We start from the raw sequence: 25880 nt of genomic DNA on the forward strand, positions 1-25880 counted from the left end.
GAAAAATGTCCCCCTAGAAACCATACAACTTTTGTCTGAAACATTTTTTCGAATTTTCCATATTTTTCGAGATATTTCACTGGAGGAATTAAAATGGGACACCCTGTATACATATATTTAATATATTTTTTAATATCTTTGAAATTAAGCCTTAAATTAAAATTATAAAAGATAAAGCGAGAGATATTAAAAAGAGCATATAAACTTTGTCAATGCTGGAATCAAAAAAATATATTACCTAACCTACTGCTTAGATTTCTGATTGAAAATATTTTCGATAAAATCTTTGAAGATATCATCAGAGATCTACAAAATTTCGTCAATAAACAAAAGTCAGCAGTAGATGATACTATTTTGGTACCGAAGCTAAAGCTATCATTGCACGGTTTGAGATCCATGTCCCTAATGACAGGTCATTCAACAAGGCTGCGGACGAGCTCGCGGGGCATTATTTACACTTGAAACACATATACATGCACGCGCATAGAAGCATACAAGAGGTCGGAAAGGAGCGGCAAACGTCGCCGCAAACGTCGCACTTTCTGTCGCATATCCGGGGACGTCGAGAACGGTGCACGTGGAACGGGCAGCCGGCCGCGCACGCACTCTTCCGCACAAATACGCACGTACGCACACCGCACGCCACATACTTGCGTGCATACCTGCGTGCGTTTATACACGGGCATGCCCGCGCGTGGATGCAACGGATAACATGCAATTACGGGCCGTGTCATCCGCCTTGTCTTGTTCCGCTGTGCGCGCGGGTAACGCGTTATCTCCCGTGGAACGCCCGCGGCATGCGTGGCGAAAACGACGAGGGCATGCCGAGTATGCCGATAACGAAATGTTACAGACACTAAACCCCCGTGGCGCATTTCGTATAACGTCTATCAACAGTAACGAGAGATTCTGCCGAGAGTGCTTCCTCGCTGGCGAGGCTCCTTCGTCGCATTCGACTATCGCGATCGATCGATTGACAAGTTGTTGACAACTCGGATGAATATTTATCAAGTGGGAAAGAAAGAGTAACCCCAAATTTCGCTCATTTTTTGACCCTCGAATTTCAAATCGAACTATAGAAATTCAGTAAAAACTGTTTTGAGGATAGTTTTAAATATTAAGCAACTCTTAAAATATTAAGCAACAGGGATGGAGGAGTCAGAAAACTATTTTGACTAATTCTAGTCAAATCCCCACTGTTATCAAAGAAGTATTGACTTTATTTTTGTGTCTACAGTGCTTGGACAATATTGGAAATATTGAGAATTTGGTCACTTTGACCCCCCGTATCTCCAAAACTATCCCTATGCTCAACTTAAATTTTTTCTGAGATTAATGTCCCATCATATAGAACTGTTTGGCATATAGTTTGATTTGAAATTCGAGGGCCAAAAAATGGGCGAAAAAACGTGTGTTTTTGGGGTTACTCTTTCATTTCCTTTACAACAAAACAGAAAAAGTTCTAAATTCTAATTTGCGAAAGAAATCTCTAGACACTGTCCATTCGTTATAATTACATCGCGTTTAATATACAGTTATATTTGATATATTTAGATTATATATTTCAACGGTTTTTTATCCAAATAAATATTTTACGTAAGATATTAAAAATATAATAAATTCTCCTTTTTATAAAGTTGTAAAAATATTTAAAAAGTTGAGAGCAAAGCTATTGTATATGTATTGGAAAAAATTTGTCGAAATATAATTTCTAACAGTTCCCATGATGTTGTTTAAAAAACAATCATGATTCGTAATTCGACCATCGAATTTTTAAAAATATGCCAACGTAATCGCAACATTAAAATCGCAATCATATCCGAAGCGGAGAGCTATCATCATAATTCGAGGAATTTCTGATTTTACAGCCGCTATGCCTGTACACGCGCGCTATGGCTCGTTCATAATTGAAGAGCAGCCGCAGGTATCCCATAAATGTACATTAAAACGCGTAATGCAAGGCTATCATCACTGATATGCTAATACGTTTAATGCAATTATAAGTCAATATAATCGATTTGTGTGCACAAAATGTTCAAATATACGAAATTCTTGCGTTTAAAACTCTTTGTAAATTATATAGAAACGATACTTTTTATAATTAATTATTATCTTAGATCAACAACTGCATATTTGTCTTGTAACTATCGTTAAAATAATTAATCCTCAGATTAAGCCACGTGTAATGTGATGCGAATAATTAATGCGGAACCCGAACTTTCCGCTAGAGTAACGCATGAGAGAACCGTCAGATAAGACGGTCAATCTGTTGGCGGAAAAGTAGGAGACACGGTCCTCCATTAAGCTAATGGAACTGATCGCCACAAGGCATTTTTGCGTGGGTGCGTGTAAATACATAGAGCAGAGGTGTGTCGAAGGAAAGAGAGACAGAGAGAAAAGGGGGAGAGAGAGAGAGAGAGAGAGAGAGAGAGAGAGAGAGAGAGAGAGAGAGAGAGAGAGAGAGAGAGAGAGAGAGAGAGAGAGAGAGAGGAAGATAGTGCGCGGCAAATAGCAAGAGAAGGAGGAGGAGAAGGTCGACGCTACCGTGTCACTACCACCTGACGCCGGTAGCCGGTAGGTAATTACCTGTACCTGAACTCTCGACAAACTAAGCTGCCTCACGGCTTACGCGATATGATGGGGAGCCTGAGTACACACAGACGCCTTCCGCCGCCTGCATAAAGGGCGAGGTCGTGGTTACATAGGGCGCCGCGCCGTCGTGATATCCCACGTGAAAAATCTCTGATGGCCTCTGGTAACTGCTAGCCGGAAGATCGCGAGTGGCGATTATATATATATATATATATATATATATATACGAGAATAGCGTTTGCGCGCATCCCGCGATAATCGTGCGAACGATCGACCGAGTCGAAAAAAAGGAAAGGAAAAAAATCGGAAAATATCCGTGAAAATTACAGTGGTCGTTTTGATAGGAATCGCAATTTCATCCTTCGACCGCACGGCTGCCTTTTCTCTCGCTCTCTCGTTTCTCGAAATCGTGTACGGGGAATATAAATCATCGTTCCTCTCGTCGGTTTAATAATAATTTGTCACGCGCTTCTTTCTGTTATCTGCCGACGAATTAATTTGCCGGTTGATAGGTAAGCGAGCAGGTAGGACAGTGCTTAATTACGATCTGTAAATTCACGTCGTAACATTAATAATAATATTATTCGATTGTAATACGCTATAAATGTGTGATAAATGTTGCCTGTTCTCTGTTTTACTTATTTATTTGTATATCATATTGCTATATCGATTTATTAACGTTAATGTCGTTTTCCACGCGTGACAGTTGGAAGTCAAAGTAAAACACACCAGACACAAAATTAATTAATTACTTTAATTACTTCAATCGTTTTCTTTTTTAATATATATTTATCAAAACAAGTTTTGGCAAATTTTATTTCGTTATAATTCGTCCCCGTTTTGATTCAGAGCGATTAAATACAACCGACTGAGCTGATAGAACGCGCGGTTGTCTCTCTAATGACTTTACGATACGAAATCGTTGCCATGCATCTCCGCGGTATTATGATGGCACCAATGCGGGTGCAAGCATCCATCCGTTTTCGGATCGTGATGTCTCAATGAACTTAATGCGATTAAGTGGGCACACAACATGATGAAACAAAGATTAATTAATCCCGAAACAAATTCGACTCTATCTCTATTTCCCTTACTTTCTACCCTTTCTCTCTCTCTCTCTCTCTCTCTCTCTCTCTCTCTCTCTCTCTCTCTCTCTCTCTCTCTCTCTCTCTCTCTCTCTCTCTCTCTCTCTCCTGGTTTTCCTCCAAAATTTTGTACATATCGACCGCATATTATCCTAAATAAAATTATAATCACAATTATACAAGAGGCGTAAATCACATGCAAATAATACGTAAACAATGCAATTATGCAAATAGAGTATAACGAAGTAATTAACAAACGTGATTATTGTCATATCACCATATTATTTCATTATTGTGACGGCAAAATAATTGTAATATCATTATATTATGTGGCTGAGATATGCCCCTATCATGTTGGAATCTTTTAATAATTAAAAACGCTTTAAAAAAATGAAAAGACTGTCAGAATCATACGTACATACACAAATATACATATAATACTCAAATATACATATAAATCTTATAGACATGTACACACAGGTGCGGATGCAGGTACATATTGTCAATGTTCTTTACGATTATATATCCAAGGTTAAAGACCGTCAATGTACATGCACATATGCGAGACACGCGAATGTTTAATCAGCGTCGCGCTGTGATTGCACGCGACTGTCACTCAACTCTGCCGTGACGAGCGCAATCTTGCCTCTGAGTTCCGTGACGTACGATGCAACGTAAGTACGTCTTTCTCTAGTATCGCCCACACACGTGTGTACGCGCATACGTTGCGCACTCGTATGTATGTACAAGAATCCCGGAGAGGAGATATCTAGCTCGGATGATGGTAATGGTACGGCCGCCGCCGTCGCTGCTGTTGCTGATGTTGCTATCCCTTCGGCCAGCTGTTACTTCCTGCAGCGGTTCTCCGTCCTTCTCTCTCGCCGTCCGTCGTCCCAAAGGCTTATCAGAAGAAACGGAACGCGGGCGCTCTCTCCTTTGGCGATTTCGTTTGATCGTGACGAGCATCCGCGCCGCGTCCGATATTGCCGGATACTGCCTGCCGTTCTTTATTGTAATAATAGAGGCCGAAGAGGGATTTCAAGTTAAAAGCTTGACGATCCAGAGAAAATATATGTTGATGATGAGTAAGGGGCGTGGATACAGAGTTACGAAAGAAATGTATAAGAAATCGGGAATTAAAATTTTTTATACCTCGTATCGATTTTTGAAAAATCGAACGTCTGATCAAAATTCATTTCAGTAATAAATAACTAATATCAAGGCTCTCTGTAAAAATAAATTAATAACAGTAACGACAGTAGAGAGCAAAGTATATGTGGTATAAATGGATCTTTTATTATTTATCATTTTTTCAATCATACTTATAATGAGTTTTTATTGCGACTGATACTCTACTCACTAGTTTTTTAATTATTAATGTGCGCTGAAGAAGACTCAAAATGAGCTCGAAACGTTCAAATTTATACTAATTCACAATTTATTCATAGATTTCGCTAATTGTTAATAAACTGATTTTGTTTCTACATAAATATTTATATTATATTTACAGTTTTAATCGTTCTTAACGAACATCTTTATTTCCATTTATACCACATATACTTTGCTCTCTACTGCCATTACTGTTATTAATTCATTTCAGTCATGTTTCAAATAAATCTGATGGAAATACGATGATCGTTACGACTAAGTTTATGTCGTAGAATTTAGGGATGTATGTATGTAAAAGAAAGAGTGTGTGTACGCTATAAAAAATTTCAGATAATCGTGCCTACTTTTCTGCGCAGCCCGTTTGTCTTCGTGACAGCAGAAAATCAAAGTTTACCCATATGGGTTGGCCTTGCGGACCATATGCGCGTGCACCTACACACACACACACACACACATACATATGTATATGTATATATTTATATACATACATATACATACACACACAAACACAACTCGGAGTAACGTCGCAATCTGATGCCACGAGCGTTTCTTTGAATGTTTTACTCAAAAATATCTGTTTATCTACAATATATAACTTTAGCTACAAATCTCTGTATCAGAAAATTGTAAAACTTGTAATAAGGTATTATCGATTTATCGTTTTTCTCATCAAAACTTTTTGTGCTTTCTTTATGGGGCACTTTTAACGCTAATTGTAATCGAATTATTTTTATTTTTATCTAACAAATATTAAAATCGTGTTCAATATTACAACAACAGTGTAAAAGCGTTTTTCTTTTTTCTTTTTTTTTTTTTTAGTTAAATTTGAGTTATATGGAAATAGATGTTTGCACTCGCCCTTAACGCACCGAATGATTTCTCTCTCGCACGTCAAATTGTTTCTTACAGAAACTCCTCGTTTCATGCGGTACATCACGACCAGACATGCCGCAAACCACGAAGAAGTTCGCCGCAAACTATTACGTCAATCAACCTCCTTCCCCGAATTATTTTCGGCGCACTATTACTGACCTAAGTATTCGAGCAATTAGCCGTATACATTAACGATGACTCATATTATTTTTCGTCGGTTCAGTAAACTTTCGATGATTTCATGGAGCTATAAAATTTTTACAATTCTACTAGATTCTTTATGAAACGTATTAGAAAGTCGAAGCCGAAACTCTATAAATTATATGAAAATTCTAAAAAACATAAATGACAAATTTTACAAATAACATTTAAAGTTTCATGTCTGTTTATGTGGTATTCTTTATCCAGTGATTCGTGTGGAAAATAAAGATAAATACTACATTTGATATTTATTTTATTCGCAGAGACAGAGCGATTCGGCGACAAAAAAATTGCATGCGATCACTAACCGTAGCTCTATCAAAAGTACAAGCGAAATTAGCACCCCGGATTTACGCACCCGAGCCATACGCAAGGTTTCGTGTAAGGGGCAAGGTGGTCTTCGTGGGCGACATTCGACGGGAGCGCGCGAAGAGGAGCGAGATCGATAAAGCACACGTGCTCCACGGCGGCTGAGAGTCCCTGGCTGGAAGTAAGTACGGTGGGACTCAGCTGTCGCCTCCTAATTGCCGGGACAATGCAACAGATGGCTTTGATCGCAATCCCTACTCCCTCCCCCTCCCGCCCCCAGTCTTCCCGCTCTCCTCCCCCTTCTCTCTCTCTCTCTCTCTCCCCCCCCCCCTCTCTCTCCCTCTTTTTCACACTCCGTACGGCGATCTCCTCTTTCTTCCGCCGCTCATGCCGTTTTTCTCGCATCCCTCCTCGCGCAAGTTTCCTCCCCGTTGATTCGATCCGACGTCACGCGACTCCATGTGTTCGATTTCATCTCGCAGACTAACGTGCCGCTTAAGAACGACGGGATTTCATTATAGTCATTATTCTAATCTGATCGATCGCACGCACGCTTGAAAGTTAACGTGCGTGATAACGCATGTCTTCGGTTTTTTTTTAAATTGTATAAAAAATAACTGAGATTTTCCAACGATTTCAAGTCTTTTTCTGATTTTACTTTTTTATAAATATTAATTAACACCAATTACACGATTGGATTAATTCCTTTAAAAATAAGATTGTATAAAGAGCTGAAAGATTAAATAAACTTCAATTATATATAATTTTAATTTAATTCATTAATTTTTATCGTTTGTATGAACGCACTCACGGGAGAAAGGTTTGTTAAACCTTCGAGTTAACTTAAACTTTTAAATGTTTATAGAAATGGCTCTGCGCCAAAGTATTTTCATTACTATTCCAAAAGAACGTGTCAGACATAATTAGCGGAATATCGTCTCAACAGATGAGGATTATAACCAGTTATTCGTTAATATATTTACTCTAAGCAACGTCGCGAGACTTCGAACGGGCAAAGTGTCGGGCTAATATATTCCCCGTCTAGTATTACGGATCTTCCAGTTTTATGAAACTCGCGCAGAGAAGGGGAGGAGGAGATCGCGCATACGCTGGGGACGAGCACTGGATCGTAAGCCGTATCCCGTAGGTACGTAGATAGGTCGGTACACGCGGTGTGCGGGTGACTATCGCGAAATACACCTCGAAGCGAAGCGCCGGGGATGCCCCGGCGCGGCGGATATGATATCAGCCCCGAGCAGAATCCCGGTGGAAGTGTTGGACGTGCCTTATCGCGTCTGGACCAGGCAGTCAGGCGGCGCACGAACCTAACCGACACACACCGGGCCAGCCAACCAAGTTGACTGACTGCTCGCAGGAGTTTCGCCATCATCCCCCACGAAGCATCCTCTCCCCCACCTCTCTCTCTCTCTCTCTCTCTCTCTCTCTCTCTCTCTTTCTCTCGCCTACGATCGCATTGCATTCTTATGCACGCATGTGTTTGTTACATCTATGCAGCTATACGTGTAAAATACCGCGATATATTTAGGATATCAGTAAATAATTAACGAGTCATTAATCGTGTAAATTTTTCAATCAACACATGCAATAGATTTTTTCTGCCCAAAAAATTATTATGATACGATATATGTGAATTCTTTCTCATGTTGCATTTCATAAAGAATTCTTAATCGTATATCAGGCGATATCGAGCGGTATCGCCTCGTCCACGCTTTCATAATAATTTTAAATAGCGCTGATTAACAAAAACTGATGGATTTTAGGATAAACGAGAAAGAGAGAGAGAGCCCGCGTTCGGACGTGATGACGGGGCTTTGATGTGCCAGAAGGGGCTTTTTTTCCCAAGCCTCGGTTCTCAAGTTAGCTGCGGGCTCGCCGCCCGTCTAGATAACCGGCTCGAGCTGAATGTACGATTCGAGCGAAAGAGCGAGCGCGCATGGACTCGATATACGGGTACCGTCATGCAATATTCCGAACTAATGTACGACACACCCACAGCGTGGGCTCTCGCGCGGACATCGAGGCGAGGTCGTTCCTTTTAATTTTCAGTTTCGAGGATCGGGGTCAACTTTCGACGCCACTCCGGGAAAAAGCGTCACACGCTATTTTTTTTCAAACAGATCAGAATTACAGACTTTAAAAGTATTTTTTGAATAATTAATAAATTTTTTTTAATCTGCAGAGAGCGTGTGTCTTATTATACAATTTTAATTAAACTAGCGAATAGCAAATTGCTGAAGAAAAATTATTAAAGTTGGCATGCGTGCATTTTTGTTAAACTTACACATGATTTACGTCAATCCAGCTTGTACAAAACGTTTATATACGCAGCTTTATACATTTTAATTAAAACTTCATTAACATTTATTGTTTTTTTTGCACAAGTAACAACTTGTGTATAAATTTTAATTAAAAACTTAATTTTCGTTAGTAAAATATAAAAGATTGGTTGTCACATGGCACAATCTTGACTGTGGCAAGTGACAGATTGTAAGCGACAGCTTGACAGCTGACAGCTGCGCGCTAAACGGTGAAATCCGCATTAAGTTAACAGAAAAAGTGTACATGTACAATGTACCATGTGACGCGAATCTGAAATTAGATAAACTGCACTTATCGCACCTGTGCGCTATACGCCATCGACATGCTCTCGAGCGAGAATCGTCGATATATATCTCGAATTAATAGAATAGCGTCCCGTGCTATTCAGTTGGGCTCTACCGAGTGATTTGTATTTTTTTTTTACGGCCTCGCGATAGATCAGATAGACTAGAAGTGTGATCACGTTGTAAATTTTTAAACGACACGTGTCACTCCACCCCGACGAGTTATTACAACATATTGCCGACTGGGATGGAAGTGAAGGAGGTATTAACAACTCTGAACGTCACATATTCGTTGCAACGAGATACTTCGAATCACTGGTTGGATTAAATTATAATTAAATATAAAGCAATAACGATATATTACAATCGGTCACATTAATAACGGCTGTTAAAAATTTCATTGCAATTCTATTTTTGCGCTTTTTAATGCGACGAAGAACATTTTCTGCAATAACGTCTATCCACGACAATAATAATTTTTCTAGTACACCTACGTACTCGGTAAACAACAGTCTCTACTTAATTCTACAATACCACATCAAGAGTCTGCCGATATTTCCACGTACATTTTGCAAAGCCTGACATTACAGACCATGAGACTAGACCACACAGAGAAAGAAATCAATAGATCAATACAAATTGATATTTACACTTTTGGCAAACAGACCGAACTTACTCGATCGAACATTTCCTAAGAAAGCAGAAATAAATTCGCTTCTAAGAAAATTTCGATTGCTGGACATTCGAGTATATAAATTTCTAAAAAACACGAATCCATTCCACAAAGCGGAAAAAAACTGTTGTTAACCCTTACTCCGTATTGTTATTTTTGGCACCTTCTAACTGTACAGGAGGATCAGCGTATTTTCGATAAGTTTATTAATATGTAAAAGTGTTTTAAAAAATCTGAAAAAATGTTGGCACCTTCTTTGAACATTCTAAATAAAGACTAAAATAATAAATTTGAAAAATGATTTACTTAAATATATTATTTTATGATTATTTGTTTTCAAAAAATTGACGTTGTTAGAAAAATCACGGAGAATAAGGGTTAATATTATATTTAAAAAAATTAAAATAATCAAAAAATTAATATAACGATATTGTTAATTATAATCAAATCAATTATAGACAATATCTTTTCAAGGACATGTGGAAAATACACTTGTACGATCGATCCATCCTTGTTTTTCCTCACGCGTCACACAATCGATAATATTTTTTGCAAGATGTGTAAAGGAAGAGATACATATATATACTCACCCTTATTCTTCGCCTTGAGATCGAGGTCGACCGGAAAAGAGTCGGCGGTATTGGAGACGGTCGTCGGCGGATGACAGATAATACCGGAAGATTGCGGAGTGGGAGCGGCGGTGGTGACTGTAGTGACTGTCGACGGTGGATTCGCGGTGGTGATGCCGTTGGTATTAGTGACGGTCGTGGTGATCGCCGTCGCGGCCGAGACGGTGGGCGTCGCGACGGTGGTAGCCGCCAACGTGGACGACGGCGAGGCCTGCTGGTAGCTGTAGCATTCCTTTGTCTCTTCCTTAACCTTGACCTTATGAAGAACCGTCGTCGTCGTCGTCGTCGTCGTCGTCGTCGTCGTCGTCGTCGCCGCCGCCGCTCCGCCCTCCACTTTCATGCTCGCGGGCCGTGTTCTCACCTGACAACATTGATTAAATTCTTTTAAATCGATCTCATGTGTTGGTTCTGAGAAAACTCACAATCAGTAGTAACTATCTGTCAGTAATGACGATAAATAATTGGTCCGAGAAATTTGAAAAGCGTAAAAAGGAAGAAACAAAGATGTGGAAGGATACATATGGTAGATACTTTATTGAATGTATTTTAAGACAGCATCTCTCTTGAGCAACTATTATGTAAAAATCTATAGATAATATTCAAGCAACGATTCGAGAAAACAAAGGAAAAAATTATAATAAAATGATATGAAACAAACATAAATTTATATAGGCTACATTAATTAGTTGGCATGAAAATATCATATATTTATACATCTGACAATGAGATTTAACCGGCTCAAATGATTGACAGATTCAAATCATCTTTAAAAAGATTTAAGGAGAGAAAAAAAAAGTAAAGAAAAATGAATATTGGCCGTACGATTTAATATTTTTTCATCTCTTTTTTCGCCTTCCTTATCATTTTTTATTCTGTTTAACCCTTTGAGTGACGAATTTTTCTAATTGTCAGAATTTTATAAAATTTGGTATAAGGGTTTTTGAAGTCGCTGATTACGAATCCGTTGTCAGATTTTCAAAATTCAAGATGGCGGATCCAATATGGCAGACGAAATTTTACTTCCGCCATATTGGATCCCTATATTAAATTTTGGAAATTAAATTTTTTTTCCTTAAAATTCAGATTTGCGATCTAAAAAAAAACTTCAGAGAAAAGATTTAAAAAAGAATACAACTGTTACTTTCAATTTAGAACAGAAAATATTGTTTTTTATATATTTTTTATCAAAAAAGGAGGATTTAACAAAAACAACACGGTGGAAAATTCTGAAATATACTTTAGTGTGTACTAAGATTATAAAAAAATTGCCGTATTTATTGTCATAATAGATTAGTAGAAAATGTATTTTTTCGTAAAAAAAAGTACTAATTTTGACTGTTTGTTTATATATGGTATTTTTGCAATTAACAACAATTAATGACTGTTCATATTTTTGTTACACTTATCGATGTTCTAGAGACTCTGTAGAAACAAAAAATCCGATATTTGTTGATAAAAAAGTAGTTAAAACAATAAAAAAACTATGAAAAAATAGGTGGGTCTCTGGGTGACTCAAAGGGTTAAGAAAGAAATTCACTAGAATCTATTCGTACACATCACCAAAGTATTAAAATTGAATATTAACAGCTTCTTCTATCTATCGCGACGTCTCCGCGAGAACGTGCACCTGCTATCAACCACGTCGGGCTCGAGCTAACACGACACGGGGAAAAACGAGCAGCGAGAGACCCCGGGACACCCATATGCACGTCATCGCGCGCACGATTCATATTTGATTGATTCCATTTCATGAGAGCGTCGCGCCGACCGCATGTTTCGTCTACGTGCCCGGCGAGACGGGATCGTCGCCGCGCATACCGATGGCCGTTTTAATGGAATGTGCAAACGGATGTTTTACAAACCAACAAAGATCCGTCACGGAACGCGCGCGGGAATTATTGGGGATCCGCGAACGCTGCCGCCCATAACTGATTGGGCCGCCGTCATTTTTGGCCGCACTCGGCGCGCGGCCTACAAATGGACCATCTCCGCAAGTGTTTCCCTCCGAAATGCAGCAAATATATATGTATGTACATGACATCGCAAATCGGCTACTACGAACAATTTCTCGATCTATTCATTGAGCGGAATTAATTTTTCGTATGAATAATTGGCCGACACTTTCATCATTAGACTTCAACATTTCGTATTAAATTTTCTTTAAACAAAAAGAAATGAAATATACATATACATCATAAAATAAAAGGTAAAAGTAAAGAAAATGTAGCTTAAAATAAATGCTTAATATCTATGCAGTAATGTTTTATTGAAATTGCAGAAAAAAATTTCAGAAATTAATTTTGAGTTGAAATTAATTGTAAGTTTTACAAATATGTGTTAGGTACTTTATGTTCATTTAAATTATTGAGATTTTTATAGAGTACAAGAAAAGAAGCACATATTGCAAACTGAACATTACATTAAATAAACTAACGATAAGAATTAGATATAGGATAATACATTTTTTTATAAGAACTTTTATAAGAAAATAATAAACGTACAAATACAATTGTAAACAAAATTAATTGTTTGCATACGAATAAGCACCGATGGTTTCGAAGTAGATAATTGATTATAAAAAAAATCAATTATAAAAAAATCGATATTCTGTAAAAATAGGAGATGTTAAGCAAGCTGACGGTTGTCGCCAAAATATTTTTTTTTAATTAATGGTCTAAAAAAATAATTCATTCTAAAAACAATATATCGTATAGATACCCGCATTCTACGAGTAACCCGTAACGTACAGGTACCCGTATATAATCAATGAATACTCGAATACTCCGAGTTTTATTTTACATCCAAGTGTTACTCTTCGTGTGTCTAGTAATCTCTCTTACCACCGGAACAAGTTGCAAACAGAGTCATAAACATTATGAAGATTTACATTGGCCTAACAGGTGGTAAAGGCAGTGCAATGCTGCGTCTTGCGTTTTATACGCAACGACGCGTATTTAACTTTCTTTCTCTACTCACGTTTCCTCTTCTTTATCTCGTGCTTACGCTGCAAGATCTCGTTTCATATTTATTACGGTAATCGTATCGCCGAGACTTTTACAAGTGCGCCGACAGCTATGTCTGGTATTAAAAGCAACCGAAACACGTTCGTGATTATTTTTTTCACAATCCCGCCGGAAGTAATGTATGAATAAATTCTCTCACGAATTGCGTAATTTTACATCTCGTTAAATTGTTGTTGTGTACTTTACATGGTACGAGATAGATTTTTTTTTTTATTAATGAGAAAATCTAATATGCAAATATGAATTTAATATTTTTATTTTATATAATTGATATTGGTTTATTATTATAGGTATTATTATTTTAAATTAAATCAAACTTCATTCTAACACTGTTTCTTTAAGATTTTTTAAATATTACATATAAAAAACAGTTCATTAACTTTATGCAGATTAAATTCTGTGGGTGAATCTTAAATAAGACTAATTATTTCTTAAACGCATGATATTACATTGAATGCTACAACAATTATTATTTCCAGCAAAGTCATATGCATCGATTTTACTGCATATGCTATTCGGTGACCGAAGACAAAACAATGTCACCGGAAACGGTATGGTTGCAACGAAATTGGTGCCCATTGAAGAAAATAATATTAACGAACAATTCCCTGCCTCCTCCCCTGGACAGCGTTGCGCCGTTTTTGCTGACTGTACTTGATTATAGTAATCGACTTTTCTCTCTTACATGCAGCTTATTGTTAGTCCGCGTACACATGAAAATTGGTTTATTTTTTGTCAGAAAAAAAAAAACATTTCTGAATACAGAAGACCCCTTTTGGGGCTTAATCGATGGATTTAAATGGACAAAAAAGTCACAAAAAATAAAAATTACTTATATAACATCAACTCCGATGTTTAATCGATAAAAGCAAACTGACAAAAAAAGTAGAATCGACTTCGTGCAATTGTATCTCTAATTTATGAAAAAAAGTTAGAGAAATATAGCCCCTGCGATTTGTAATCGTGTTTGTACGAATCCGATTTAGGACCGAGCGATTTGCATGAGCTCTGCGATATTTTCGGTTCGACGCGGGCAAAATTACACGTTGGGGAAAATTAAATGGCACGAATGCGGAAACGCGAGTAATCTTTAAGATCCACGTGGCGCACCACCGCCGCCGTTCCTACCGGATGGAATTTTATTTTATTGACGCGCACACACATACACACAGCTGTGGCAGCAAGCTGCCTTCGGTGCCACATGGTCCCGTTATTAACGTGAAATGCAAACGAGCCCTTCGTTGCGTCCAAGAAACGGCCGCTCGGATGACTCGCTATAATTTTTCGCGCGAAATTGCCGTCGCCAAATGCCGTCGAGTTTTAACGTGCTCGTAATTGCACCGGGAAATTCGACGCGAGTCTCCGTTCGGTTTCCGGCGAATCGTCGAACGATTCTGCGCTGGCAATAATTATTTCTCTCCCACTCCGTTTAATTAAGACGAACGCGCCAGAGCGAGTTTTCTGTGCGTAATGCGATTAATTATGATCTACTCATAATTTTTATGTCGACAGAGAGAGTGATTAATCAAATCATTTCATACGAGTTGTTATGGCAAAAAAATCTGTGCAGTGATAAAGCAACAAATTTTATCGAGCTTCGAGACGATAGATTAGAGATTTCATTGAATTATTCTCTTTATAAAAAAAAAAAAAAACAACTCAAAATTTTTAAGTTTTTTTACGCAATTATAATTATGACGCAACCTAAAACGATCAACGAATCATCATCGTTAATTACTAAACTATTTGTGGAGAAATCATTGGAAATGCCGCTCTGTGATTACCGTCACGGTAATAAAAGCGTCAACAGCCCATATTCTGGTCACGTAACAACGCTCTCCGATTCTTCTACGGTCGTTCATCAATCAAACCACCCCTGTATTTCGTGCGAACGATGGAAAAAGGTTGCGCTACGCAGTTTCGGCGGATTTACGCACGACACAATCTGCGGTCGCGAACATGTCGATCTTTATTGTGACAGATGGTCACAATAATTTTAATTGCCGCTTTCTTCTGTTGTTACAGTTGTCCGCGAACCGTTCGCCGCACATGCACAAGTGTTGCAGTATTTTACAATCTTCTGTTAGTCTTCTATAAGACTAACACGCCGTAATTATAATATGTTATAATCGAATAAAATTTATTAATTATTAATTAAAAGAAATAACCTTGCTTATCAATAGCCTAGATACTTTAATTATGACGTTACGCAAATATACTGAATTAATAATTAAGATTATTATATATTACTTTTGCTATACATTATATATTATATATATAATTTGTGTAAAAAGACAAAAAATGATATTATTATTGAATATAATTTTGCATTTTATCGAAAAAAGGAAAGAAAAAAGAACTTTGCAAAACGTCTGTATTTGTTGAAATTCAGAACAAGTGACAATTGTCATGTGAGAAACACCTGTTTTCTGTTGCATAATCTTGCATAAAAAATCATTACAAGATATCTTATTAAAAGATCGCGCAATTAATTCGGTTATAGGATTCTTTCAAAGACGCATGCTTTGAAATATAAAACATAAAAGCTACCTTTAACGCGCAGATGCATCGCTCGTTTAATTGCTTGATTCAACGCTGCAAATAATTTGATTTTTGCTATTTGTTTGTATAAAAGAGTATTTATTTTTCCTTCATTTATAGCGCCGTCATGCAGCTGTCTGTTACACAAGATGCAGTTAGATGCGAAATGTAATTGAAAGTCGGTTATTACGAGGTTTGCATCGCAATATAATGTTGACACGCGCGGATTCAATCGATTGTACTTATAAAACAATATTTTAATATTAACGTTTAAGTTTTTTTTTAATATAAAGAATGACGATAATCTTTTTCGATGCTTGAATTCTTGATATTTATTTGAAAATATATCGAAATGAGATGTTTGACAGGTGCATCAAAATGCCGCGGGCATTTTCGTAAATACAATTAGCTTTCCCGTTGAATTTAATCGATTGCACTTGTAAAACAATATTTTAATATTAACTTAACATTTTTTTTATACAAAATATGATTGAATAAAATATGAATGAATCTCTTTCGATGATGGATTCTTGATTTAATGTTCATTTGAAAACGAATCAAAATGAGATGTTGGAACGTTAAACAGCACGCTCGCAATTCAAGGGTGCATGCATAGGTGCATGCCACGAGCATTTTCGTAGATGCAGTTTTCGCGTCGCGCGATGTTGAGAGAACGCAATTAACTCGGATGTCACCTGCGATCGATCGCCACGGAAGAGGAGAGCCTATCTCCTCCCTCCCTCCCTCCCTCTTCCCGTCGCGTCGTTAAGGTGAGCTTTGGCCCCGACTTGCCGGGAGACGCGCGTGTCTCTCTCCGGCAATTCGTTAAGACGCTTAGTTAAGCAAACAAGAACGGTGCCGCTACGCGAAGTGATATACGTGCCGCGGCAGAAAATCCGCGGCTCTCCCGCTCGTAATTGCGCGCAGCTGTGGTTACACGCGCGGATCTAAAAGCTTCCCCTCGCGCGCGCGCGCGCGATACTCGCGAATTGTTGCATTAACGCGTGATCCTCGTCGAGGATGAGGATCGGGGATGATGGCACTCTCTTGCCGACTTTTTTCATTTTTTTTTTTTCGTTGTTAACATAACTGGCATGTCGACAGTCGTGAAAGGAATAGGGGAGGCGTCGCGGTGAATTGCAAATATGTTATGTCGGCGCACCGAATTAATTTTATTAATTATACTTGCAATTGATGTAATTATAAACGGCGTTTATTGTCGCGAATAATATTATATAACAATTGTGTGGGCTGAATTTAATTGATTATATTTATTATTATAATTGCAACGATATCGCTTGTAACAAGCGAGGGAGCAGGCTCACTTCCCCTTTTCGTTCCCACAGATATTTTACATGATTTTCCGATCGTTTCGCGAGTTTTTGAAATAAAGTGGAAGATTCACTCGGGGATGACTCTATCAAATGTTTCGCTAAATTCGCTCCACTTTTAACGGTGGCGCAAGAAAAAAGAAAAAAGTGCCGGACAGGCCAGCGCAGCCGGTGGATAAAAAGCGGCATGGATGAAAAAGAGTGAGAAAAATATATAAATAGAGAGATAGAGATAGATAAATTTAGTCTGTTTTAATCAAGAGGGAAAAGAAAAAAGATTTTAAAAAGAGAAAATTGTTTACTAAGATGATTTATAATTTATACCGATTGCTTTCTTTTACTTTATCTTATTTTAGAAATGATTTAAATATTTATAAAGTTTACTATTATTCATATCACGTGTATGATTTTCAGATAACATGAAGAGAAATCGCATTTAAAAAATTAATTTGCAAATAAAATAATAAAGCTAATATAATAATAAGTATACCAAACACAATAGGGAGAGGTACTCTAGTAATTCGATTTGGAATCATCGCAATTCCACGAAATAGGACATCTTTCTGTCACGTAAAAACATCCGTCAAGGAGAGAGATACCACAGAACGGAAGGGGAAAGTTCGGGAACAGGCGAATAATCGTGGATCGATCGCGGCTCGCGTTTTTCAAGGAAACGGTTTCGGCGTCTCGCGGCAGAGAGACTCGGGCTTATGTTTATACATATGTCCCGCACATGGTACGGTACCCCGAAGAGATGGAGAGAGAGAGAGAGAGAGAGAGAGAGAGAGAGAGAGAGAGAGAGAGAAAGAGAGAAAGAGAGAGAAAGAGACAGATACGTACTCTCTCTCTGAAATTTCCAATATTAGAACGGCCAGGCGCGAGAGGCAGGCCAGATGTCTACCGTACTGACTGTCGAGAGCGAGCGCGCGCGACGTGCGTTTAGCATGGTTTCATTACAAAAATGTCACGCACAGAGCCGCGTCGCGCCGTCGTCGACCTCTCTCGACGATGCGTTCCCTCTCTCGCATCTCTCTCTCTCTCTCTCTCTCTCTCTCTCTCTCTCTCTCTTTCTCTCTCTCTCTCTCTCCTTCTCCCTTTCCGTCATCGTCGTCCTCGCGAAGCGGAAGACTCGATCTTAAGATGACAGCTGTCGTTAATCAACCGCAATTCGATAGATGAAATACGATTGAAGGATAGGATTTTTAGTAGTCGCGAGTAAATGATCCATTGATATCTGATCTGGTGGAACGATATTTGGCAATTAATTTTCAGTAATGATCCGAATAAATTGCTTACGCAGTTGAGCGTAGAAGGCTGTTACATCTTAGGTGCTTTTGCAATCTGCAATTTCTATTTTCGTTCTCGCGACAAAATGCAAGTGGCTTCGCGAATTAAAAAGTTTGTAATAAACAAAGAGAGAGAGAGAGAGAGAGAGAGAAACGAACGAAACTGTAAATACTTTGCTCTTTGGAGTCGATGTTTGAAACCGTTACATCGTTAATGGTATCGAAGCTTTACTTGGCGAAGGTTCTGCTTGGTTTCATTACAAAGATGTCATGCGCAGGTACGTCGCAGTTATACCCGCTTTTGACGTCCCGCTTGCGTTGTATACACACTTGGCGTTAAACCGGAATGGCCGGGGAACGCCGGGAAAATTATGAAATGCTAAAACGGAAACGAATTTCGCGACGCCGAATATTGTCCCGATATTCGCAATTAACTCTTTTATTTGCGCGCGCGCGCGCGCGCGTGCGACACACACAATGTGCCCGGCACAATCGCACCAACGATAATAATTCCCGTGGAACTCGAAAATGCCGGTAACTTTTCCAAGGGAGCACGACACACCGCGCCCACCTAATTCCCGGCGCGAACAAAAAAAATCTGCGCTTTCAATTAACGAAACGATTTGTCCCATTTATGAGATATATATCGGGTTAGCCAGGTACAAACGCGTTGAATGATCCAACCTTTTTTTCGTGGATTTAACGAGAAGATAATCGAGGACGTCGTCGTGCTCACGGATAATTAATTACTATCGCGCTTCGGTCCATCAACGTTTCGCGTCGTCTTTCTGTATCTACAAAGTTTTATCTTTTAAACAGGCTGTCTCGCGGATAAGGCACTAATCTGTAATCCACGACTAATGTTCACACTCGGTTGCAAATAGCAATGCATTATATGATTACTTATGGTTATAAATGTATGAGATGATTAATCATTACATCTGATTTACATCTTGTTTTAAAAAATTATAAAAAGATTTTGTTTCTGTTTAGATAAAAAAATTGAAATATATATATATATATATATATATATATATATATATATATATATATGTCTATTTATAAAAATTTTTATTACAATTAATGTATTATTAGCATTATAAAATATTTCTCTCAGAAATTATAATTTATAGCAAAGATATACGATCATTTTCAAGTGAAACATTATTTAATTGATCAAAAAGACCATGTCATTCAATGCTAACAATAACAGTCAACAAATTGCAGGACGTATATAATAACACACTGTATGTCATTTCTCGCTGATAATTAAGCCCAAATTTTGGGCAATTTCGGTTTCGTAGCCGTCATAGTTATATTATAAATATGAATTCGTGGCTTTACAATGGTTTTACTTACATTTATTGTACATGGCATTTTATAACATGCAAGAAGTTCAGATAATAATAAATTTTATTATCTATACTATATTATAATTTTATTATCTATATTATATTTATATATAAATTTATACTTCTAAGTATATTCTGATGTTGTAAAGTTTATAATTTGAAAAAAATAAACTATTATTACCATTACTTTCTGTAAAATTATGATTATTATATTTTTAATATAGATGTCATGTATATTTATAATTTTCATGTTCATAATACAGAAAAAGTAAAAAGAAAAAAAATTATATATTTATAAAAAACGTGCATATGACTCTTACTATAAAATTTAAAAAAATATAAAACCAGAAAAAAAATTTTATTCACTAATGTATATTTTAATTGTACAATCCATTTTATAATACCTATACGGAATTACATCGCGGTTCGCTTTTTCTAATCTGTTCCATGTGAATGACGCAACAATCGATCGATCGATACTTAATATATCCATGAAAATATCGGATGGCGTTCACAGGTGCGCCAATGTGCGGCCGGTTCGTCAGTGTCAGTGAAAATTGTCGGACACGTGGTTAACTACGCGGGAGCTGTTAAACGTTTAGGTGCGCGAGAATAGGTAGCAACAGTATAACGATACAATTGCTGACATTTCTATAGACCAGTGAAGTATGAATCTATTTCGCCATTGCGAATCGGTGCAACCAATCTCGACGACATATGCGGCAATTCAATTATTTCGCGGCTTATAAAATGGGAAAAAAATATTTCTCAATTTCCTGCGATTATACTTGGTTGGCTCTCTTTTTATACATTATTAATATGTTATTTCATTTCCGAAAGTGTTTATTGCATCATACTCTAATTCTTCTCTGTATTTTCATTTATATTTAGCCCTTTGGAGAACCCAGTTTTATTCACGGAGCAGTCCGGAGTTTTTCTCACGATGGAAACATCATCAGTTCGCAGAACTTATGTGCCACTGTAAGCACGCACTAATTACATACTATATCCGGAAAAAGTAACTCACGGACGGTACGATGCGCATCGCAACGTAACCAAAGGTACTGGCGAGAGAGACTGAAAGGTACCGGGAGAGAACGAGCGGTGGCTCGGGTCTCTCCCCGGCCGTAACTCTTGATTCTCTTTGAAGCGCGGAAGCTGCCCGCAACACCTGACTGACTCGACGGACGCGTATATGGCAGGTCGAGCGGAGCAGCAGCGGCAGACAGAGCTCGTCGGGGGTAGGTGAGGGGCGAGACGACGGGCAAAAGCGGAAGGCAACCACCACCAGGGTGGGCTGCGAGAGAGCGAGCGAGCGAGAGAGAGAGAGAGAGAGAGAGAGAGATAGAGTGAGTGCGCGAGAAAGCTAAAGGGAGGCAGAAAGAGAAAGATTAATAATATAGGAAAGCCAAAGCCACGCCGCAGCCCCTGACAAGCTTTCCTCCGCCTCTCTTCTGTTGCCAACAGTTAATCGATATACAGTATTTCCTCGTTAAAAGAAAGAAACTTTTCGCTTCATTAACAGAAAGAAAATCATCCTCTCCCCCTTCTTTCTCTTCCCTCATCTCTCGAGTGTCCAAGTCTCGGCTTTTACTTTAAACATGTGGCCGACATTTAAAACAGCGAGAAATCATTCGCAAATAATTTTTTCAATAATATAAAATAAAATGTTGAAAATTCGTTCTCTTTATATATAAAAGTAATTTTAATAAATAGTTGAGATTCTGCTTATTAACATGACGTTGAACACGGCTTTATTCGGATAATTTTTATTAACTAAACGTGTAACAAAATCTACTGACTCGATTTTTTTCATAATAGTTACAACTTTTATTATAAATTTTATTATATAATTTCTAATATGCATAATTGAAATAAAGTCTATGAAATAAAATCATTGAAATTCAGTTGGATAGAAAAATGTTTGAAGTATATATACAATGTATATAACTCGGCGAATATCTCGGTTCGCACAGCATGCGAAAACGAGAGCAAAAACGGCGTAAGAAAGAATATAAGAACAAACAATTTTCGGCATTAAACAAAACTAGAACGCTGCCAGATGACGGCCAGATACTCAGATAAGACTCGAGATTCGCTCGCATAAAACGAGGGAAGAAAATCTTCTTTTCGTTAATAAAGCGACAAGTCTTTCTGTTAACGAGGAAAAGCTGTAATCTAATTAAGATGATAAATAAGAGAGAAGGAGAAGAAGAGAATACAAGATAAAAACTATTACACACAATATATGTATAGATTATTTATATTTTTATAATTTAGAACTTCACTGAATGTATCTGTACTTAGACTTATTATTATCTTAATTTGGACTATTGGCGTTGATAAATCATAGAAATATGACGTCAATATAGAATTTTACTACTAGAATTCATCTTGTCAATTCCTTTCAAGCATGTAAGTCTCAACATCTTCCGGAACGATTCCCTAGATTTGTTTTGTTCATATTATAAATGTTATAAATACTTATCTATCTATGTCAATATCTTTCTCTTTCAATTGTCAACCGGATCAAAATCTTGAGTGTAAATAAATTTTTCTGCAACCGACTGACAATCGAAATCATTCCTTCCTCCGTGTATATCTACATATAGTAATCGAATTTCGTAACACTCAACCTTTACTTGTCTTGTTGACGGTTCACGGTATGATTTACATATAAGTTCCGATGCTCTTTCTTAAAGCATCACGTCGACTACATTTCCCGATTTAAAAACCAAATGTACATTCATCCAGATTTTTACATCGAGATCCGTGTCTTTGCTTCTACTTTAGCATCCTCCTTTATTAAATTAATCAATGTATCTAATGTAATCGATTTATTAAATAACACTCTTTTTAATTCTCACAATCAGCGGAAATATTATAAATGGCAATAATTTTAAAGTTTTCTTCCAACTTTTGCAGAACCTCGATGCATTATTGCATTAAAGTAGCGCATTGCTTATGCTTCTCGGTTGACTAACATTGCGAATCGCGTCGCTAATTATTTTTATGGAAGTTTACTGTATTTTCATTATGTCTGTGACGTCGCCAAAGTTTTTTTTTTTTGCGTGCTGTAGAAAAATAGATATTAAATCGCATTATGTGCGTCAAAATTATCGGAATTATGCCTCAATTTCGCTTATATATTATATAAGCGAGATCAATCAGTCATCATTCGGTACTCGTCGAGTAATGAAATCGAAAAAAAACATACATACATATATATATATATAAATATTTTTTTTTTTTCGATTTCATTACTCAACGAATACCGAATGATGACTAATCTCGTTTATCTTTATTTTTATTCTCACTTTCATCCTTTTATTTTAATTTAAAATTCTTTTGTGTCTTCCGAGATAACTGTCCGATCCGAATAAAAACATACGTTTATAAAAGAATATTAGAATCACATACACACGAATCATCCGAGAAAAGTAGCTCGTTCTTATTCTAATCTTGTTCCCGCTCTCGTTCTCAACGAGCCACTACAAAGATTTATGAGATAGTTTTCGAAAAGTACACGAGTACGCAGCTACATGACACAGGAAAAGATTTTTGATTATGATGTTAAATCAAACAGAACTGTCACAAAATAATATTACGACTGCATCGTAAACGATATTTTATGTGATTATTACATGATTCTCTTGATAATGATACTCTTTCTTGTTACTTTTTAGTAAAATACATTAACTTTTATTTCGATGTGTTTAAATTGATACGCTTTTTAATATATATATATAATAGCTGATGAGGTACATAAGCTGGGGCTTGGATGAGATAACAACTACACCATTTGTACAGTGTAAAACGCGGTTTATACAATGTTTTTTTTTTTACTAGCTATTAGCATGCTAGCAACTAGTAAAAAAATATCGTATTTTTAAATACTAGTAAACCAGCATGTTTTTCCTCTCTCTCTCTCTCTCTCTCTCTCTCTCTCTCTCTCTCTCTCTCTCTCACATACATCATATATACATATATCATATATCGTCATATATAGTCAAGTTAAATAGATATTTCAAGTTTATTTGCTGCTAGTGCTACCGCACTAGCATGCTAATAGCTAGTAAAAAATATCGCATAAACCACGCTTAAACAACGAGATATCGGAGGAATGGGGATATAAACGTAGGGGATGAAAGCACAAAGATCGACAAGCGCGGCTCGCGCCAACATTGCGGAAGTACGCTACGAATTCGTACCCACCGCGTGTTTCCGCCACGGTTAATCGTGACGTGCGCTGGGGAACCGATTATTGGCAAACATCGTGCGAAAGGATGCACCTGACAGGGGTTTTCGTCGCGCGCTTGTTCGGTCCTTATCTCCGCGCTCCCCGTCGAAGAAAACTCAAAGTTCCCTCCGGCAGTCTTTGCCCCGCGGCGATTCATCCACTTCCCCTCCCCCCTTATTCCCTCCCCCGCATCAACTCCCTCCTTCCTCGTCGGCGTTATATACATGTACTCTTTGCGTTTCGATGGCTCGATTCTCCGGTGTGTTCGACACGGTAAATTCTCTCGACGATATATTCACGACAGCTTGGCGTTGGGTATCGCGAGCGATTATTTCTCACGACTCGATTACAATCCGATCAATAGAACGGGTATTTTTAAAAATATAGCATATCAAGATAATAAGACAGAATTTCCTCATTAACCAAAAGGTGTCGATCGTTTTCTCTTAATGAAGCCAGCGTACCTTCCAAAATACCTGTTCTATAAATCTCCCCGGCGCCTCGCTGAGAGCGAAAGTGCGAATAGAATAAGAGAATAAGAACAAGTGATGGAGAATAAGAGCGAATATTTTTCGGCATCAAAGCTAGAGCGCTGCCAGATGTCGACCAGATGTTCAGGTGAGGTCCGACACTCGCTCGCGCAAAAAAAGATAGGAAAGGAGGAGGAGGCGCGGAATAATTTTCTTTCTATTAATGAAGCAAAAAGTCTTTCTGTTAACAAGGAAATACTGTACTCGAAAGATATTCTTTAGTTGGGTTAAGCCTGGTAAACTATTACTAACTCTCTTTCGAGTCTCGGAAGTTCTGAAGAGTAATATTCTTTTTTAACTTTTTATGCTGCATCATATCATAGGCGGTTTAGGAATTTTTGACAATATTTTTGAGTGCTCTTAAAAATTACAGATCTGTATATTACAAATAAAACACTTTCTACATTTCAATCCAGAAATGGAGGGATTGAAAGGATTAACAAATTTTGCGATTTTCTATACATAGTGTGCGCAAAATGATAGCGTAGTTTGCGTGGTTTCACGTATCGAATCAATGAAAAATTGATTGAATATGGCTGAAAAGGTCAAGATACGATATTTCGAATTAATAACAGAATTGATCGATACAATAGCATCGCGCAGCAGTAGAGCTCTTTTGGTAAAAGTTGCAACATAGTCGTATCGTTTCAACGACGGCTGAAATGACAGTAGTTTAGTGCGGCACGCGATTTCCTAGTTATCACGTTTTCCTCACGGTGCGAGGCCCCATAGCTTTGTAACGCGAACTTTATGTAGTCACACACGTGTGGTTATACCTGTCATTTTCATTACTTGAGTATCCAAGTCTACATTTCCAAGAATTACATACAAAATTACATACAGAATGTCTCGTTTCTCATAGGAAAGAGACGTTCTGTCTAATAATTATTTCTTATTAAATATTATAATGTATTATTGTAAAAATCATGCATATTAATATATGTCAAATAATTATTTCTTGTATCGTTAATTAGAAATTATGTATGCATATTAATATGTCCACAATAGACATATCATCATGCAGTTATCTATAATACTGTCTTACATGTAGAAGACTTGTTTAAAGGAAGTAAATATACAATTCATTTCATAAACATGTGACACTATATACTAGTATCATAAATATAGCCCTATCTCTCTCTCTCTCTCTTTCTCTCTCTTATTCTTATTCAGGGAATTATGTTATATACTTTTTATACAAA

At 37.5% G+C, this 25880-nt stretch overlaps 1 protein-coding gene across 5 annotated transcripts in view; it reads right to left on the bottom strand.

Annotated features, from left to right (window-relative positions):
- The window catches only part of Nvy (CBFA2/RUNX1 partner transcriptional co-repressor nervy), a 43793-nt gene that overhangs the window by 15868 nt on the left and 2045 nt on the right, over window positions 1–25880 (bottom strand). Inside the window, exons 1-3 of one of the 5 annotated variants that reach the window (XM_072898856.1) lie at window positions 7558–7839; window positions 6499–6660; window positions 239–306 (exon numbers count right to left, since the gene is read on the bottom strand). In XM_072898856.1, the coding sequence (XP_072754957.1) occupies window positions 239–299 (61 nt within the window). In that variant the 5' untranslated portion in view covers window positions 300–306; window positions 6499–6660; window positions 7558–7839. Of the gene's footprint in view, window positions 1–238; window positions 307–6498; window positions 6661–7557; window positions 7840–10336; window positions 10737–20935; window positions 22206–25880 lie in introns of those variants that run through there. The other 4 variants (XM_072898855.1, XM_072898853.1, XM_072898852.1 and 1 more) reach the window with 4 other exon arrangements.

The sequence above is a fragment of the Anoplolepis gracilipes genome, chromosome 9 (assembly GCF_047496725.1).
Source record: "Anoplolepis gracilipes chromosome 9, ASM4749672v1, whole genome shotgun sequence".
Classification (NCBI taxonomy): domain Eukaryota; kingdom Metazoa; phylum Arthropoda; class Insecta; order Hymenoptera; family Formicidae; genus Anoplolepis; species Anoplolepis gracilipes.